Raw genomic sequence first — 18,352 nt, forward strand, 5'->3', positions numbered from 1 at the left:
AGTTGAGCAAATTAATTCCAATCACATCTGAGTGTGTCACATAGATTGTCTCCCCCAGAGTGACCTTTGTTTTAAATATGCCACTCAGGCAAAGCTTCTTAAATGAACTAATTCTTCCGTTAGGAGAATTAAACCTTAGTGACACACAAATAAATGCTTCAGCTGCACTTCAATCATTCGAGATATGCTTTGTTCTTCAATGATTTTATTTTCTGTATATCAAAGAAAGCATAATGGAGACCAAACACAAAAAAGGCAGGTACAAGTGAGGAGGAAAAATAAGCTTAATCAAAAATCTAACAATTCAGAACAACACTGCCACTATTATTGTTCAATATTCATAGGAATACCATACTCTTTCTGAGCAGAGTGGTGGCATTTAAAACCATTATGAATCAATAATCAAAAACAGTGATGAGTAGTAATAATAAATCGTATAAGTAGTAGTACAGTTATAACAATAGTGATAATCAAAGTGACAATGAAACATAAGAGAATAAAAAGCAGATCTCCATAAAAACGTATCTAGTTTGGACAGTGCAACACCGTGTCTATGTGTGTGCGTGTGTAATCCCAGTCTTGAGGATCAAGCACTCCAGTCCTTGCTTTACACACAAGATACAGTTTCCAACAGGAGTAAGAAATTATTAGTTGTCAAAGGACAGCGTTACCCTCCTTGTTTAAAAAAAAACCACACCGAGTGACTCTTAAATGTTGTGGTGATGGCTGTGTTCATTTGAAATGCCTGTAGCTTGTGCAAAAATTGTGGACTAGTGCAAGTGTCAAGCCATGGGACGTCCTTTACAGTTTGCATTTACGAACACCTCTCCTGCTCTCTGTCAACCTAAAGATTGCTTTTTGGTTTTTGAATGACAGAAAGCAAAGGGAGGATTACTTTGGAATATCAGTTATTTTTTTTTTAATATATTTCTTTACAAAAAAAAGTTCATGTTTAGTTTTGCATTTTGTTAAAACTATCAATAGTAACATTAATATACAACTTAAATTGAAGGAAAACATCTTTAGTATGTTAAGTGTCCTTCAACACAGCACCATCTTATTAGCTCTCAGTCAACACATTTTCTTTTTTTTAGGTTTCCTAATTTGCTTCCTAGATTTGAGTATCCATTTGTCCCTTAAGGATACTTGTAATACCCAGCTGTCTCCCTTGTTGTGGTTTCCAGATATTAGCTCTCGTTTCACAGCACATACATGACCAGAATCACCAACTCTGCTTCAAAACTGAGAAAAAAAAAAATCAAGAGGAAAACGAGTATGGGGAGGAGGGGGGACAAACCATTTCAAACCCTGCTGTCTTGTTCTAGAGGTTTGGCTTTTGACCTAAAAAAAAAATATATATATATATAATAATAATAATAATAAAAAAAAAAAATCTGTTATTCCAGATTTGAATTGCTTTTTGTATCATTTGTATAAATATTGAAATAAATGAAATGATTACAGAAATTCGTAACTTTGCTGTCTAAAGCCCCTTTCAGTGATGACTGCATCTGTCGGCTCCTTGTCCAAATCGACATGCAGGTCACTTGTGTGTAAAAGGTACCGTGCCAGACTGCGTAACATTCAGGTATCACTTTGAACACACACACGTGAACTGCATGCTGTTGTATTGTTTGGTTTGTGCACGTCTTTCATGCAGCTTTGAGAGTAACCTGGCTCACTAAACAACATGCTAAAAGGCATGTTTTCTACACACACTCCATTTGTAATCTGCCATACATTGAAAATATTCTTCTTCTATGGTGCATTTTCATTAATCCCAAGTCAAAAGGGATGTGTTTCGGAGCCTGTGTAGGAGAGATGGGGAATCAGTCTTAGCAGCGCCATGCAGCACACAAAAGTGACCTACAAATTGGGGGGCATCCTTTTTCTTTTCTTATTCCTTTAAAAAAAAGAAAAAAAAAAAAAAGTAGTGAAGCCAGGAATTTTAAGTCTGAAAAGGGCTTTATACACAGTATTCGCAAAAAAAAGTAGTTAGGAAATCAGCCCAATTTGTCAAATTCAGACTGAATTCTCCAACAGAAATCTCCCGGACGTGTATCCCACAGTAGCCGTAAAAAAAATGTTTTTTTTAAAAAGTCATCTTCACCCACCGGTCTGAAGAGCTAAATTCCAAAATGAGACGCACACATTTGGGTAGGAAGTGAAATTTACAGCAAACGTGTGAAAGCATGATAGTTGGTAATTCTACTCCTTGGCCAAGAGATTGCTGACAACTTTATAAACATGTGACATTCACAAATATTCTCCCAAAAACAAAACTTTATGTAAAAGCATTTTGGAATAAAGCTCTTCTTCAATACGCCCAGGTCTGCTTTTTGCACAATTATTATACTCACACCTAAAGCATGTTTCATTTGATTAGGAAAAAAAAAAATATTTATTTCACTTTATATTAAGGCATCCAACATGCATCAGCGTATCCTTCCATAAAAGACACCTGCATTCGAATGCTTAAAAACATTTCAAAACAATGTAAAATGTGTCAAAGTGCGGTATGCCAAAGATTCTACTTCCCTCAGCCTCTATTTGGATTGTCGTGAAACTATGAACATGAATATGGGGACAATTCAACAGCCCTATTCTCTCCGAAGTACCTCCTTTTATATCCCAAAGTAGTGAGTAGACAACACTCTTCATTTCACCCTTCTGTGACAATTAAAAAGGGTGGCGGTTAAGACCAGTTCTTTCTCTCCCAATGATTTAGTCCAGTCGTATTATATCCAAGCAATCTTTGCCCTAAAAGTGAAAGTAGGCGTGAGAAAAACAATTCCACAGGAGCAAAGTGGGAGTTTTACATGTCAGCATTTCCATGTTATCCCAAAAAGTGTTTCCCAAAAATCCCCCCATGGCCTCTGCCAAAAAAAGAAAGAAAAAAGAAAAAGGAAACACTTGCATCAGTTTTTAGGGTACAACAGCTCAAGCGTGGCAAGCTGAGTGCCTTTACAAATTATAGGAAGGTCATAGAAGTAAGGTAATACATAACCACAGGGTTAGGACCAAAAATGTCTGGATAAAATGAGGATTAAGGGAACTCTGAGGAGGGTGGGGGTGTTATCACTTATCAGACAGCAACTGATTAAGTGACAAGCAGCATGGAAAGAGTCTGCTGTTGTATTTGATACCAGGTGAGCTCTACAGATAACGGATATCAAGTCAGTGAAGGTTGAGCAAAGGATAGCGGGTGCAAGGGGGGAGCCGACATCAAAAACTAAAGAATATTAGTTTTTGAGGATTAGTGCTCAAATCTGTTTATTAAAATCTGAGGAGCCCAAATGGGTCCAACAATAGTCAGTGTGCAGACCAATCCTGATCTGAGTCTTTAACTGTTGCTGGTGGCCATCGCTGGAGGCAACTCGATTATTATCTCCCCTTCAGAACCACCGCCAGAGCTGGTTACAGTAGTGGAAAGAGCAGCACTGCCGGTTCCGCTCTTGTTGACGAGCGCCGTCGGCTGGCCAAAGTTAGTGGTTCTCAGGGTTGCCAGGTGACGCGGAGAGAAGACGTGGGCCCTTGCTGCAGCCCGGGATTCAAAGGAGACGTTGCAAGCGTCGCAGCGCCCCGTCAGGGTCTCCTTTGGCACCGGCTGACCGGGCACTGGGGAAGCTGGAGGTTCGGTAACCGTTAGCTGAACAGGCTTGGGCAGGATGGGTCGATTGGCCTTGAGAGCGCTGTACTGCAGGTAGCTTCCTGAGCTCATGTCTACCTTCGCGCCTGAAAGAGGAGACTGAGAATCCCACATTGGAGTGTGGAGATGCAAACAGAGAAGGAATGTTTAATGTCATACAAGTCAGATCTTTAATATTCATAGTTTTAAAATGAACAAAGCAAGATTAAGGCTGTCTGGATATTTGTTGAGGACACAAGTGATCAAGTTTCCTTAACTTAAATTTGACCAATATTACCAAACTCAACCATATCAGCAACCTTATGTGTATAAAACGGTAATCCCAAAAGACAAGAGTCAGGCAAGCTTGTCATTAAAGTAGTGAAAGCTAGTGAGGGAATTTTAAGCTTTTATTGGTCAGATCTTATTAAGTAGGATTACTGAAATACATGCCCATTGCTTTACTTGATCCATTTATGTCTCAACTGATTTTCCAGGCTATAAATGGTTGAACGTAATACTCCAACACCACCTCTAAAACAGCATGGCAGACCTATGTAAAACTCTTATTCAACATATTTTTAAAAGAAAGCATTCGTTCCTTCTCTCTGCATTATATTTGCAAATATAAACAGTAAGTTTGTATTTTTAATGATTAAAAAGGAGGGGGGAAAAAAGTTGGGTTTTTTTAATATCATTCTCATAGAAAAACTTGTCAGCTTACCATTTTCTCCTGCTGCAGCCTCCAGCGCTTCTCCTTCGCTCTTGTGTTTTGGAACCAAATCTGCACCACCTTGAGCGGCAGGTTGAGCTCAGTGCCAATTGCCTCGCACTCCATGGCGTTGGGATGGGCACAGGTCTCGTAACATGACTGCAGAATGGACAGTTGTAGGCAGGACAAATGAGTGCGTGGTCTACGGCTGGATGAGTGGGGCAGAAAGCTGCTTTCTGTTGGGCTTGATTTAGCTACACATGGGGTGGAGGGGCTGGCCACTTTGGCAGAACTAGGGGTGTTAGGGCTGACTGGTGCAATGCTGGGGGTGGGAGGAGGGGGGATGGTACGAGGAGCTGTATGCGTAGGAAGAGCCAGTTGTTCTCTTGATAGAGTGTTGATCTTAATGGGGACTTTGGAAGTCCAGTAGTTCAGCCCATTCTGTTTTTGTGGCACCACTGCTGTGGCGGAAGGCCTGTTGTTGATGGGAGTTGTGGGGAGCTTCGGCACCATGCGGTTAGTGGTTCCTGGTCCAGGACCGATCTCACTTTCGTTATCCCGCTCCTCATCGGTCTTTTCTTCCTCGCTCTCGTCTTCTAGCTTTCGTTTCTGGGCTGGTCGTGGAGCAATTGGAATCAAATCCTTGGGTGGCACCAAGAGGACAGGGGTATTTGCTTTGGGTGCAACTTTAACCATGGTGATGTTGCTGGTGGTTTCGAGCGTGGTCTTTGGCACTGCAGAAGCACTGCTGCTCACAGGAGATGCTGTGGTGGAAGAAACTGACTCCTTCGGCTTTATAGGAACAGGGGATATTTTTTTCATCACAACTGGCACTGGTTTGGCCAGTTCATTTACTGGCTCTCTCTCTGTCTTGATGAGGGTGCGAACAATCGGAGTAGTTGTAATTCCCCCGGTATTGTTTGTAGCAGGCTTGTTAGTGAATATGGGTTTGGAAAGAGGCCAAGTAAATTTGATGAGAGGTTTGCCAACTGCTGCCAAGGTCCCGTCGCCTATGAATCTGACCTCGCCTTTTCTTTCCCTCGCCCTCATGTTCTGGAACCAAATCTGAACCACCTTCTTTGGAAGGTGAACCCACTCTGAGATCTGTTCAAACTCATGTTTCCCAGGATTTGGGTCTTTGAAATAGCAGCCATACAGAATATCGAGTTGTTCTGCTTGTATGATGGTCCTTGAACGCCGCATATCCCGGTACCTTTTTCCTTTGGACTTCCTCTGCTCCTGTTCCTGCTCCCTCTCCTTTTCTCGGTCCCTTTCCAATAGTGTGGTATTCATTTTTTCTCCAGGCCTCATGTAAATGTTAGACTTGGTCACATTACTGCAGTTGACCATGTTTGTAACATTGTTAGAAGAGGGCATGGCAGTAACAGATTCCGGCTTAACCTGGACGACTACCAGACCTTTGGATGTGGGCCTCAGGCCAAGTCCGTCCAGCAACTGTCCCTTCTGTGCTGCAATTGTATCAGCCAGAGATGAGGACAGAGCAGACTTTGAGCTGTTTTTGCCCATGCTGAGATCAAGAGCTGACTCACAGTCGTCACCATTGGACAGGTAGCGGGAGGTTTGGTTTTGTGAGAAGAGAGATTGTGAGAGAAGAGAGTTGGAGAAGCGTGTGATGGTTGGTGGGTTGGGAAAGATGGGGACTTTGCTTCCATCCCCAACCACCGAAGGAGTAAGGGAGAGAACATAGGGGCTAAGAAACGGAGTAGAAAAGGGAGTGAATGACAAGGGAAGCGAGTGGAGAGCACCAGTTGGGATTTCAGAGGGATCTGCTGCATTTGACTGTGAGCTTGGAGGATCACCTTGGGCCTCCAACTCTAGATCTACATCTGGGTCTTGTCTTTCCTTTTTTACCTCCAGCTCATGTTCAAACTTCTCTCTCTGTTTTTTTCTCTTGGCCCCTTGACTACCTCCGCCATCCTCATCTTCGTATTCATCCTCTGCATCGGAAAGAAACACAGTCGTGGAGCGCAATACCTTTCCTCCAACTGAACCCTTATCGCCGTGGACCTCCCGCTGTGCTTCGTCTTTAGCAGGGCTTTCAGGATCATCTCTTAAAGACCCATTCTGACTTTCCTCATCTGAAACAATGACAGAAGTGTAGACCTCATTCTCTGAATCAGATGTGAGACAGGAATCTCCCTGACCCTCCCTTCCCAACTCTCTGTGTTTGCGTTTCCCTCTTGTACTAGACAAATCCATGGCCTGATTACTAAATGGTTCAGCATCATCCTCACCTTCTGCTATTATGAGTGAGTTTTCCTCGTCATCATAGTCATTATCAGAACTCTGACAATTTCTTGGAACACCGCCCAGCTGTTCCAACTCTGTTGCCCTCTGTCTTTGTTTTGTGTGTCGAGCTTGGGTCAGCCACCTTCGAACCTCTTCTTCAGAAAGACCCACCTCTCGGCCCAGAGCTTCACAGTCCTCATGGGGAGGACTTGCAGCATCAGCCTCACTACGTGACTCAAAGAAGGCCCAGAGAACCTCTGACTGGAACTCTGAAAGCACTGGAAGGTCTGGATAAATGGAATCCACTGTATTACAATGAAGACGATTTTGGCTGTTAGTTAAGGCATTGGTACTTGAGCTGGATTTTGGGGTGCCAAGAGAGCCACATGGGCTTGTGCCTGATTGGGATTTTTGAGGAGTAGAATCAGGACTAAGGGTAAGGTTTAAATTTACAGGACTGAGGCTCGAGTTGCTGGGCACAGATGCAGAAGGGGAGAGGTTGTTATTGCGGAGGCTCTTCTCTGTGCCCGCTGGGGAGAGATTCAGGCTAGCTACTTTATCACCTTCCAGGTCCAACTGATTTGTTGAGCAGTCTCCATCTGTTGTGCCATCTTCATGTGCCTTCCCATTGTTTTCATTATTCTCAACCTTTACGTTACTTTCTATATCAGAACACTGTGCAATGTCTTTACTGTTCTCTTCCTTAGGTTTCTGGGCAGTACGGTTATGCTCATCTTTGACCTGATCAGAGATCTTTTCTTCAACAGTCTCATTCCTAGCCTCACTCTTTTGTTCTCTCTCACTCTTTAAAGTCTGTTTTTGCTCTTCCCCACAGGGCTGTATGTTTGTTGGAACTCCTGCAGAGGGCCACTGGTTCTGTAAGCTGTTAAGTCTTTGGGTTAGAAGGGCTTGCTGGGCTGTGCTGAGACCTACTAGTGGCACGCACTGGGTAAGGAGCTGGCCTTGCTGGTTCTCTTGGTGCTGCTGGGTTTGGGCTTGGAGCCCATTTAAGATCAAGGGCATGACCATTTGAGGCTGAGGCACAAGCTGAGGTGCAGCGGCACCAGGAGCAGCACTAGCTGCAAACAGGGAGGGGAGGAGGGAGTGTGACAGTGTGTTAGGACTGGAAGTGAGGAGGGTGAGAAAGGCCGAGACCGCCTGAGCTGAGGCCACAGGGGAAGTGAGGAGGGAGGGAGCCACTTGTGAAGTTGGAATCTGCTCGCCTTCTTTCGCAGCAGTCACCATCAACGTCCCAGGAGCAGCACAGTTGGTGGAGGTAGCTGACTGACTGCTTCCACTTTCCGACGTGGTAACTACTGGGTTGGCAGCGCTGCCTCTCGAACCAGCAGCAGCCACTGCGCTGTTTGCAGCATGTGCAGCAATTCCAGCATTTCTGCTGCGGGTCTGGTGCAAGACAGATTTCATATGGCTCTCAAGGGTGATGGCATGATTGTAGGAGACTCGACATACAGAACACTGGTAGGGCTTGTTTGATATATATGGCCGAGATAGGATTGGAACCGAAGGAGTTTGGGGACTACTTTCTGCACCTTGTTTTCCAGAGCCTGTTGTCATTCTCTGAATGTGGGATGCAGAGTTATAATGAACACTCAAGGCAGTTCTGCTGGGAAAACTTTCCAAGCAGGCATTACATTTGAATGAACGGGTGTTATTTTCAGCTGGCACACCATTTTTACCAACTGACTTTTCACTAGCGTCTGGGATTTCTGTGTTTTCAGTTGCATTTTGCTGTTTGGCTCCTGTAAGTGGATTTCCCTCCTCTTCTGGCTCTGCTTCAGCTTCACCTCCCTCCTGTTCCATTATTCTCTCTTCCTCCATCTCTTTGTCTCCAAGCGTCTGGGTAGCGTCTGAACTCTCGCTAGATTTGCAGGGGTCTGAAGTGACGTCTTCAGTGGGCTTCAGTTGTGAAGACTCTGCATCTGATAAGATAAATACACAATGAACAATCAAAAGCTAATCAGTGGTGTAATAAATAATAAATGTACATTTACATACAGCATGTAATTTGTATAAGTGAGAGGATTTTCCACTCTGAAAGCATGCTCTAACCTTACTCTTCGAGCCTCCTTTTGCCTTTACATAGTTTTAAAATAGATGATCACCATCAATCAGTAAAGGTCAACCAAGTTAAAGTCGTTGCGATATCCAATTAGTGCAGTTACAACAACGGGCATGTGTTATTATCCTTTCAATTTTATAGTTTACTTCTCATGAGTTAATTACAAAAAACAAGCATCACTCTCACCTGAGGACTTGTGAGCGCCTTTGTCCTCTTCTACACGGGCAGCCCGTTTTAGAACAGCCTGATAACAGAAAAGGAGCGAGTCAGCAAAATTTCCATAGCAAACTTGACTGCGCAATGGCCCTTTCGAGATGAGCTGAATACTATAATGTAGCTTCTGTGAAACAACATTTGGGTGTGACTCATTGATGTGTGGTTATATTACACATAGCGAGCCTGCCTTTAATTTGCAAATTACCCTAAAGGCATAAATTAAGTAGTCTTTGATCAACTGATCCACCAGTAAAATTCCCTTCATTTCTTAACATTATACATAACTAAACCATCGTAGTTCTTTACAGACTGTTCACAGAGATGCTTACTTTTTCAAATGTGATGGCTACTTAAATACTTTCAAAGTGACATACTCGGTAACAGGCTAAGCCAAACAATGAGATATTCAAACTATTTCAACAACGATCACAGTGCTGACTACACAAAGGGGATATGCACAAACAAGTCATGAAAACAGAAACTACTTCAATCACATTTTAAACTACTATTAATTACAGTACTATGCAAAAGTCTTGAGCTAACACAGATGAAAATATGCCAGTTTAAAGCAAGTTTACACAACTCTAAAAAGCTTTCAAATCAATATTTGGTATGACCACTTTTAACCAGTAACACAGCCTGAACCCTTATCATGGCTTTAAGTAGTCTTAAGGAATAGTTCTCCAGGCATCTCGAAGAACATTCAAAGCTCTTCTTTGGATGTTGACTTTTTTCCTATTATCTACCAAGATGATCCCACACAGCTTCAGTAATGTTGAGGTCTGGGCTCTGGGGAAGCCAATCCATGACTGATTATGTGTCTTTGCGTGTTTTTCTATCCAAATATTATTTTACTGCACCAGCAGTGTGTTTGGGATCACTGTTGTGCAGCAAAAATTAACCGCTTTTTAGATTATATTGCATGGTGGCTCAAAAATCTGATATTGCTTTTCATAATTCATCATTTTCACAAGATCCCCAGCACCACTGACTGAAATGTATCTCCAAACCATGACAGAGCCTCCACTGTGTTTTAAGGATGATCACTGTTGTACTGTCCTAGCCTCCTCTGTAAAGACTGATAATGATTTCAGTGAGAAGAAAAAAAAAAAAGAAAAAAAAAAAAAGTGGATTCTTCACTCCATAAGATCTGTTGACACAGATTTACAGTCTATTTGTGTACTTTGTCATACCTCAGCTTTTTCTCCCAGTTTTCTTTACTCAATGATTTTTTGACAGACACCCTTCCACTGAGACCATTTCAGATGAGGCTTCAGTGATGGATCAACTGAAGGGCCAGATGCACCTCTCAGGTTCTGTGTCAGGTCTTTACTACATTATCTCCCCCAATTTCCTAAGGACATGACTTTCAGATGCTATTCATCATAGTTATAGAAGGCTACCACTTCTTTTGTCCTCCACTTGTCCAGTTTACTCAATTTTTAAGGGCACACTGCACACCATGCCATGAAGGGCTCACCTTATCGGTGAAAAATAAATATATTAATTAATTAATTAATTAATTAATAAAAAATGCTGGTTGCTGTTATCTTTGACATTTTTAAATAGTCACCTAAAGAATTGAGAACAAGTGTGTTTTTGTGACAAGCTGCTAGTAACAAAGTGTCTAAAAATACATTTTAAAAATGGTTCTTAGTCAAGTTCTCTGTTGTGTAGACAACATTCAACACTGTTTGGTCCCTTCAGTTAGGTGCTATAACAAACAAAACAGGTTTTGTTTGTTTGTCCATGTACTGACCATTTCCTCTGAAAATGGTCAGTACATGGACTGAAGAAAAAGTGAGTAAAAAATTAGCCAATGTTCAAAGAAAACCTTTCTAAGTCCTTCAGAAAGCGAGGAGTGACTCAATACTTTGCACAGTACTGCATGTACTAGTGAGATCTATACATCACCAATGGTTGTATAGAAATACATTTTTCCTCTTGATTTTAAGTAAACGGCTAGTATTTTTCTGGTATTACAAATTAAGAGTTTAACTGGCTTAGTTGTGTTTTCCATTGCTTAACAATGCCAATTTTCTAATGCATTTCATACTATGCCGGCTACAACAGACAGGAAACTACAATACCTCAGCACTAAACACTGGCGCACTGGTTTTATTTTAACAGTAGATTACAGTCTAGCTCTGACCACTGTTCCTCTTTGACAATGTATTTTTCCTGTTTTGCATTCATCACCATGACTTCTGATACTTCTGTGCTTGCCTCGTCACTTAATTAATCATGCGTTTGTTACCCCAGCATTTTTAGCATCGACACTAAGGCTTGTGTAACTTTCCTGCCTCAAAAGCAACTATTAAGTTGGATGAGCATCACAAGAATTTTTTTTTAAAGAAGTTGTGAATTTGATTAAGTTATTATGTCTAATCCCTGTATAACAGCCAGGAAGAAGTGAGATCATTAAACATTATGCACGTAACTGATATATAACCCAATATAATCAGGCTGTATAACAAGAGGAAGGAGGGGGGGGGGGGGACATGAACTCAACCATAATTTGACATACTTTGGCCATAATGCCATGCCACACTTACAATATCCAGCAACCTGTCGACACACGATGAAAGCACGCTGTGTTGTTGGGTGAGATGTAGAGATAGGGAAGATCTGTCTGATTGCCCTTTTTGGCACAGGGGGCACAACCACTCTGCCACCCCATTCCTTTCACTGCACACCGCCTCTCCAGACTCCTCCTAACAAACACAAATAGACGTTTGAGAATCCTGCCCTTCAGGAGTGGTTTCTTTGCGAAAAAGAAAAACAAAGCAAAGCAAAGCAAAACAAAAACAAATGATGCATAAAGTATTTCATAGAAAAAGAAAGAAATTAAGATGTGATGCAATAACTGCAGTTTATGAAAGGGACTGACCAAGATCAAGGAGGGAGTTAGACACAGACCAAGACAAACTGTTACTGGATGAATATCCACGTCAATACATCTAATCACAAATAAGTACCTCAGTCTCACAAGAGTTGCACTTCTAACTTTCTAAAGAGATTGCTATTATTTGTCCAAAAAGACCAATTACACATCAACTCAAATTGTTTAAGTGGCACCTTTGTAATGTAAATGAGTACACGTCACACTCCTAGATGAATTTACAAGGCACTGATGCTGTTCCCGGATACAAGGTCGACTTCCTAAACACATCTTTGTTGCCATTCTAACAACAAATCCGCACATACAACACCGAAATAAATGCAGAATAACCAGAGGAGCACACTCGATGCAAATCATAACATGCACTGCCCGAATTTACAACAAGTACACTGTCTCTCAGAGCACAAATATCCCCACTGGTTTTGACTAATACGAGGAACATGTGGCCAGCATACTGCATATATTCTGAGACCACACTGTACTCGCTCACCGTGCAGGATTTAAAAAAAAAAAAAAAAAAAAAAAAATACTCGGGCTCCCATACAGTCTTAAGGAAACCAAACAAACCGCTGGTAGTGTGAATATTACCACAGAGCTTTCATGTATACTTCGGCTAACATTCACAATCAAAGGTGCAGCGGGAAAACACGGGAATTCGTGCCCATGAGGAGAAATACCAACACAGCTCCCATCCTCACTTCCTCGTCATGCCAATTAGCAAGCTAGCAGGGTTATATGACCAGATAATATTTCGACGAGTCTACATCTGCGGAGTGTATCGCGTTTAATAGCTCCTCGTCACGAGTTTAATCATCAAAAGCAGAAGACGTACCTAAACTGGCATCTTCTTGGCCGTAGTTGGCTAATTAACGAGCAGTCTAATTAGCTATGCCGAGCAGAGACGAATCAATTAGCTAGCAAGCTAGGCGCTGTGAAGCCCCCCCTGTAACGTCGCATTACAGTGGTGTTTCTGGAAACGCTGGCTGCCAGTTAGTTTACTGAAAATAAAAACCTGCAGTCACAGCCACACTTCTCCGAAACTGTAAAAGACGAGGCAGGCGTCCGCGTAATCTCGCTCCTGGCTCTCTCGGTTAAGGCTGAGCGATGATTAAATTAATAAACAAAAAGGAGGGGGGTGGGGGGCTGTGCTATTAACAGTCGTGTCACTTTGCTAGCTAGCCTGTTAGCAGGCAGAGATAATTAACCGCTCCTCAAACTGTCTCCCAACTGGCCGCTCTACACTCCCTACAAAACTCTGCCTCGGCCAGGTGGGGAAACTGCAGCTTCAATAACCGAGCGAGTTCACCCAGGATAGAAGATACACTCATAGGCTTCATATTAAAATAAAAAATAAAAAACAAAACCTCGGCCTCGAGTTATTTCCTTACCCCTCTGATTATAGGCTGCCAGTCGGGCATCTAGTGTTGCACTGCCCGCCGCCTGCTGCTCAACAGCGCAAATTGAGGCCTAGCCGGACTAAAGCCATTTAATTAATGAACGTGGGCTCCGCTTACAGATGTGTTAGAAGCACTCGCACCCCCTCCTCCCTCGCCGCCCAGCAAGACCCCCTTTTTGGACGCGTCCTAGCGCTCAAATCCATACCTTAAACACTCGCGGTGCAACACATGGCCATTTAAACTAGCGTTTTAAGAGCTCCGAGCCGTAATTGGCGAAAGAATTAGACGCCGAAAAGCGAGTTGAAAAAGCGGAGTACGTGCGCGGCGGTCGCCTCGACGATGGGGGTGGTGTAGGGAGAGCCAGGCGAAAGAGAGAGGCGAGAGAAAAAAGTTTGGGATTTAATGTTGGATTTCTATGAGGGATCGGATTAGTATGGGGCACGATCTGTCGTTTGCTCGATCCTGTAGCAGTCGCAGGCCACTCTCCCCGCTCAAATCGGCACAATTAACCGATCGCGAATGGCGTTTAATTAAGTTCGGAGCAATTAGCTAATGCGTTTTTTTTTTACCTGCATGGTCGCCGCTCCAGCACACGCACGCACACACACACGCTTCCTCTGTGGCTCCTCAGAAGTGAAAAGTTTTCTTGCCTGCCCTCCCTCCCTCTCTCTCTCTCTCTCTCTCTCTCCTGTTCTCCCCCTCCCTTCATTCGCCCTATCCTTCTCTCCTTCCCCTCTTCCCTCTGGTAAACAGACCACAGCTCCCCCCGAGGCTGATTGCTGACATTCAGAGGGGACAGACACGGCAATCAAATCCCTTATGTAACCCCGCAGATATTACAGATAATTAATGTATGTTCAAACACTGATCGCTTATTATTGGGTAATAGAATTAATTAAGACAAAGAGAAAAAAGGGGAAATGGAGGATGAATGATAGATTCATTTAGAGAGGTGGTGGGGGGAAGAAGAAATATCTTAATGCTCAAATTACACGGAATGCCCCTTAAATGCGAGAGCTCTTCCTCATTTTCACATTAAAAGGTGAATAATAAATGAGTCCCCATTCTGCCAACTTAGATTGTCACAAAGAGTGTGACGACTTAATTAAAGCTGAATAATGGAGATGTGACCGCGGAGCTTCCCTTCGCCGGCCTCCTCCCACCCTCCTCCGCACAAATTCTGACATGTTTTCACTCAAACTATAGGTGTGGCGCACATCAACAGCCGACTATGTGGGATAAATATTTATGAAGCGGAGCGGATTAAAACTGCACCATCTGTATGTCCCCTGCGTTTCTGGGACAGGAAGTGATTTTCCTGAATATACCAATAGGTGTCCTTAATTGCGCCTGTGCGAAATCAAACGTTGCTGGCGTGTAGAGGTCGCACGGATTGAGCTTTCTCTTTGATTTCAAAGCCGAATTGTTTGGACTGAAGGAGCTGATGTGTGAAGGTGTGTGACGGTACACTTGGTGTTTTTTTGGAGACTCTGTGGTTCATATCGGTGATTTTGACATGCAGCTCCCGCACGACTCCACAGCAGCGGCACCGCCTGGGCTGAACGGCTCGAGTGTGATCATTAGACCGGTGTAACTTACTAAAGGAGATACATTTTTTGTTATTTTGTAACATACATAGGTTACATTATAACATTTAAGGACAGTCAACAGTAACTGGGGTGGCTGTTCAAGTGGGAGAAAGTTAGCATATCATTAGCACTAGCACAATGTAAACATAACCTTTTACGAGGAAAGACATTTATGTCTATAACCTAATTTTAGTCAAAATATAGAAAACTAAAAGTTATATAATTTTCTTAGTATTATTATATTAGTATAACTGTATTATTACTGATGCTTGTACTGTATTTCAGTGTACAGCAGGTTAAATTACAGGCTGAATTTTGGCAGTATTTACCAGCCACTTTGTTAGGTATACCTTGCTAGTACTGGATTGGAGTGTTTTTTACCTTTTGAGCTGCCTTAATTCTTCATGGCATACATTCAACAAGCTGTGGAAACATTCCTAAGAGATTTCACTCCATATAGACGTGAAAGCATCACACAGTTGCTGCCGTTTTGTCCAGCTGCACTTGCGTTCCCCCACATCCCAAAGGTGCTCTGCTGTATTGAGATCTGATGAGGGCATTTGAGTACAGTAAACTCACTTTTATTAAGAAAAAGAAAAAAATAACAGTTGCTTGCTCGTTGTTTACGCTAAATTCTGACCCCACCATCAAGCAATGGAGGGTCATCAAAACACTTAACATTTTTCCTGTAGTGCTCAGGTAGGCTGTGGTGTTTAAGCCATGTTCAGTTGCTACTAAGAGGTTCAAAATGTGGCAATAAAATGTTCCCTTTACCATTACACTGCCAGCAGCAGCCTGAACTGTTGATATAAAGCAGGATGGATCCATGCTTTCTTGTTTACACTAGATTCTGACCCTACCATCGTGATGTCACAGCAGAAATCAAGGCTCATCAGACCAGCCAATGTTTTTCTAATCTTGTTCTTAGCTTGCAGGACTGACACCACCCGGCGTGGTCTTCTGCTGCTGTAACCCGTCTGCTTCAAGGTTTGACTTGTTGTGCATTCAGAGATGCTCTTGTGCATACCTTGGTTGTAGTGAGTGGTTCTTTGACTTTTTGTTTCCTTCCTATTAGCTCAAAGCCGTCTGGCAATTCTCCTCTGACCTCTGGCATCACCAAGGTGTTTTCACCCAGTGAACTACTTCCCTCTGGATGTTTTCTCTTTCTCAGAAGGCTTTTTGTAAACCCTAGTGATGGTTTTGTGTGAAAATCCCAGCAGATCATCACTTTCTGAAATACTCAAAGCAGCCTGTTGGCTGATTAACAATCTTGTCACATTCAAATTCCTTTTAGTCACCTTCCTTCCCCAGTCTGATGCTCTGTTTGAACCCCCAACAGGTCATCTTTACCACTTTTTAAACTCATCAGCAGTGGCGTTACAGCAACATAACAAAACGTTTCCCATAACACAGCCAGTCTGTGCTTTCTGCCCACCAATGAGAGCATTGACTCATCGTATACAACATACACTATTCTATTTATATCACTCCTACAGTGACTTTAAAGTAGACGTGGGCGTATTTGCAATCACATTACACTGTCACTTTGGATCTCACCATGTTTTCTTTCTTGTTTTTCTTTTTTTTTTCAGATGAGTGTGGAAGTGGAAAGGAAATTTTTATGCAATGCCGACACCCTGAAAAAACTGAAGGAGATCGGGGGTATGTGTTTAATTTGTCCGCCACACATTTACTCATGAATCCAGTCAGATCGGAGGCATTTATCTGATGCTCTGATCCACGGCGAATTATAAACGGCCACTGAAAGGCTTTTCCAGCATTTAATGGCACTAATTGCTGTGGTTGTTGTGTAACTGTAGTGACACTAGCCATCTGTCTTTGGTTAATGATGAAGTTTAATTATCTGTATCAGCCTTTTAAAATTTTATTTATTGAATTATCTATTTTAAAAAATCCCTTTTTCCATCAGCAGTTTGCGTTGGCCAACGGCAGATTCACGACCAGTATTTCGACACTCCTGAGTTTCACCTGACTTTGAGGGACATGTGGCTGCGTAAACGTAAGGGATGCTGGGAGCTCAAGTGCCCAACAGCAGAATCGCAGAGCGGGAAGCAGGGTGAAGCAGCAGCAGCACTGTGCACCCGTTACAAGGAGATAACCAGCCTGCCTGAAATTCACCTGAGAGTCAAAGAGGTCATAAAAGAGGACAGAGAGTCAGAGGCAGGCTTCTCACAGGAAGATGAGTCGTGGGTGAGCAAACTGAACCTGGTGTGCTTTGCAGAGTTTACAACAGCACGGCGCTCGTTCACTTTAAAGGAGGAGGGCGTGCAGGTCGATCTGGACCAGGCTGACTTTGGCTATCATGTGGGGGAGATAGAAGTCCTTGTACCAGAGGGAGGAGATGAGCAGGCTGCGCTGGAGAAGATCAGAAAAACGGCGGAAAAGCTGGGTATACGCTCTCAAACATTTAACACATCCACTGCCTTATACTGATTATTATTAAGCGTACCTGTAAAGTAGTGAAGAATTTTTTCTCTTCTTCTTCACAGGGCTTACTGGAGATCAGCGAGTTAAAGGAAAAATGGATGTTTACCTCAAAAGAAATCACCCTGAGCACTATGCAAAACTGCTGAGTGAACACATCCTCTAAGAGATCATACTGCATCTGTACAAATATGGGAACAAAAAAAAGGTCTTATTTACTGTAAAAGCTAATATTCTGTAATAAAGTATAGATTTATAAACTCAATAGACTCTAAACTGTAAAGCCTACTGGATGGTCCATGGCTGCTGTCATTGCTATGTGAACTTTTTGTATGCGAGGTTATGTTTTAGGGGCTTTTGGGAGGGGTTTGGCCATACAATCAGAGTTTATATTAATTTATCGCTAATGATGACAATGTTTTCTTACTGAGAGTAAAGATGTGTACTCACAAAGAGGCTCAAAGAGGAAGAACTGGTTTGTGACATGTGGCAGAGGATCTTCTGATTGCTCGGCACACGTTTTTAGAGTGATGAAACGTCCCATTGTCTTTTCACAGAAACTTTCTTCACGGTGTTTAAATTTGAATGTCTCAATAAAAACATTTGCACTTGAATGTTCTACATAGCGTTCAGACTTTGACCTGTTACATGTAGATACATATCTTTTGACGTATGCCATGCTTTGCAAGCAGTCACCTTTAGGCGAGACAGTTTTTGGAGGCACTGATTAGTTTGTCACGTCCACATCATTATTAAGTAACTATTAAGTAATTACACAATAATACATGAATAACTACAGTTGGTTGTGTGTATGTGGGCGGAGGGTGCAGGTATGTTTGTATTCCTGTCTGTATGAGAACATTTACTGACATTAATCCATTCCCCAACCTCTTAATCCTAAAATAAACTATCAGGTGCCAAACCCTACCCAAATCCTAGTTTTAACCCTTAAACCCAAATTATAACCCCAACAAAACAAAAGCCTCCTGTGCACAGCCACGTCTCAAAAGGGCACAATCACACACATTTAGTGAGTGTATCCTTATAGCTGCACTCCTTCCAAAACAGTAACTTCCCTGCATGTTGCACGTTCAGGTCACATCTGTAAGTTGGAGCTATGGATAAATAGGCTC

General features: G+C 42.6%; 2 protein-coding genes across 7 annotated transcripts; one reads left to right on the top strand and one right to left on the bottom strand.

Annotated features, from left to right (window-relative positions):
* Positions 1-188: 188 nt before the first annotated feature.
* Positions 189-13,908, bottom strand: zfhx2 (zinc finger homeobox 2). 2 transcript variants are annotated; one of them, XM_031730142.2, is made up of 5 exons: positions 13,755-13,908; positions 11,442-11,600; positions 8,857-8,914; positions 4,353-8,530; positions 189-3,748 (listed from the first exon to the last, which is right to left on the bottom strand). In XM_031730142.2, exons 1-5 carry the CDS (start codon positions 13,758-13,760, stop codon positions 3,344-3,346), a joined length of 4,806 nt encoding a protein of 1,601 aa, XP_031586002.1. In that variant the 5' UTR covers positions 13,761-13,908; the 3' UTR covers positions 189-3,343. The 2 variants fall into 2 exon arrangements, with proteins under 2 accessions (XP_031586002.1, XP_031586001.1); XM_031730141.2 differs by lacking the exon at positions 13,755-13,908 and adding an exon at positions 13,177-13,694.
* Positions 13,909-14,493: 585 nt separating this feature from the next.
* Positions 14,494-17,833, top strand: thtpa (thiamine triphosphatase). 5 transcript variants are annotated; one of them, XM_039616888.1, is made up of 5 exons: positions 14,494-14,639; positions 15,703-15,761; positions 16,367-16,436; positions 16,708-17,184; positions 17,285-17,833. In XM_039616888.1, exons 3-5 carry the CDS (start codon positions 16,367-16,369, stop codon positions 17,383-17,385), a joined length of 648 nt encoding a protein of 215 aa, XP_039472822.1. In that variant the 5' UTR covers positions 14,494-14,639; positions 15,703-15,761; the 3' UTR covers positions 17,386-17,833. The 5 variants fall into 5 exon arrangements, with proteins under 5 accessions (XP_039472822.1, XP_039472820.1, XP_039472821.1 ...); XM_039616886.1 differs by having other exon boundaries at positions 14,495-14,639; positions 16,705-17,184; XM_039616887.1 differs by having other exon boundaries at positions 14,495-14,639; positions 15,710-15,761; positions 16,705-17,184.
* Positions 17,834-18,352: the final 519 nt, after the last annotated feature.

The sequence above is a fragment of the Oreochromis aureus genome, linkage group 9 (assembly GCF_013358895.1).
Source record: "Oreochromis aureus strain Israel breed Guangdong linkage group 9, ZZ_aureus, whole genome shotgun sequence".
In the NCBI taxonomy this organism is placed as follows: Eukaryota; Metazoa; Chordata; class Actinopteri; order Cichliformes; family Cichlidae; genus Oreochromis; species Oreochromis aureus.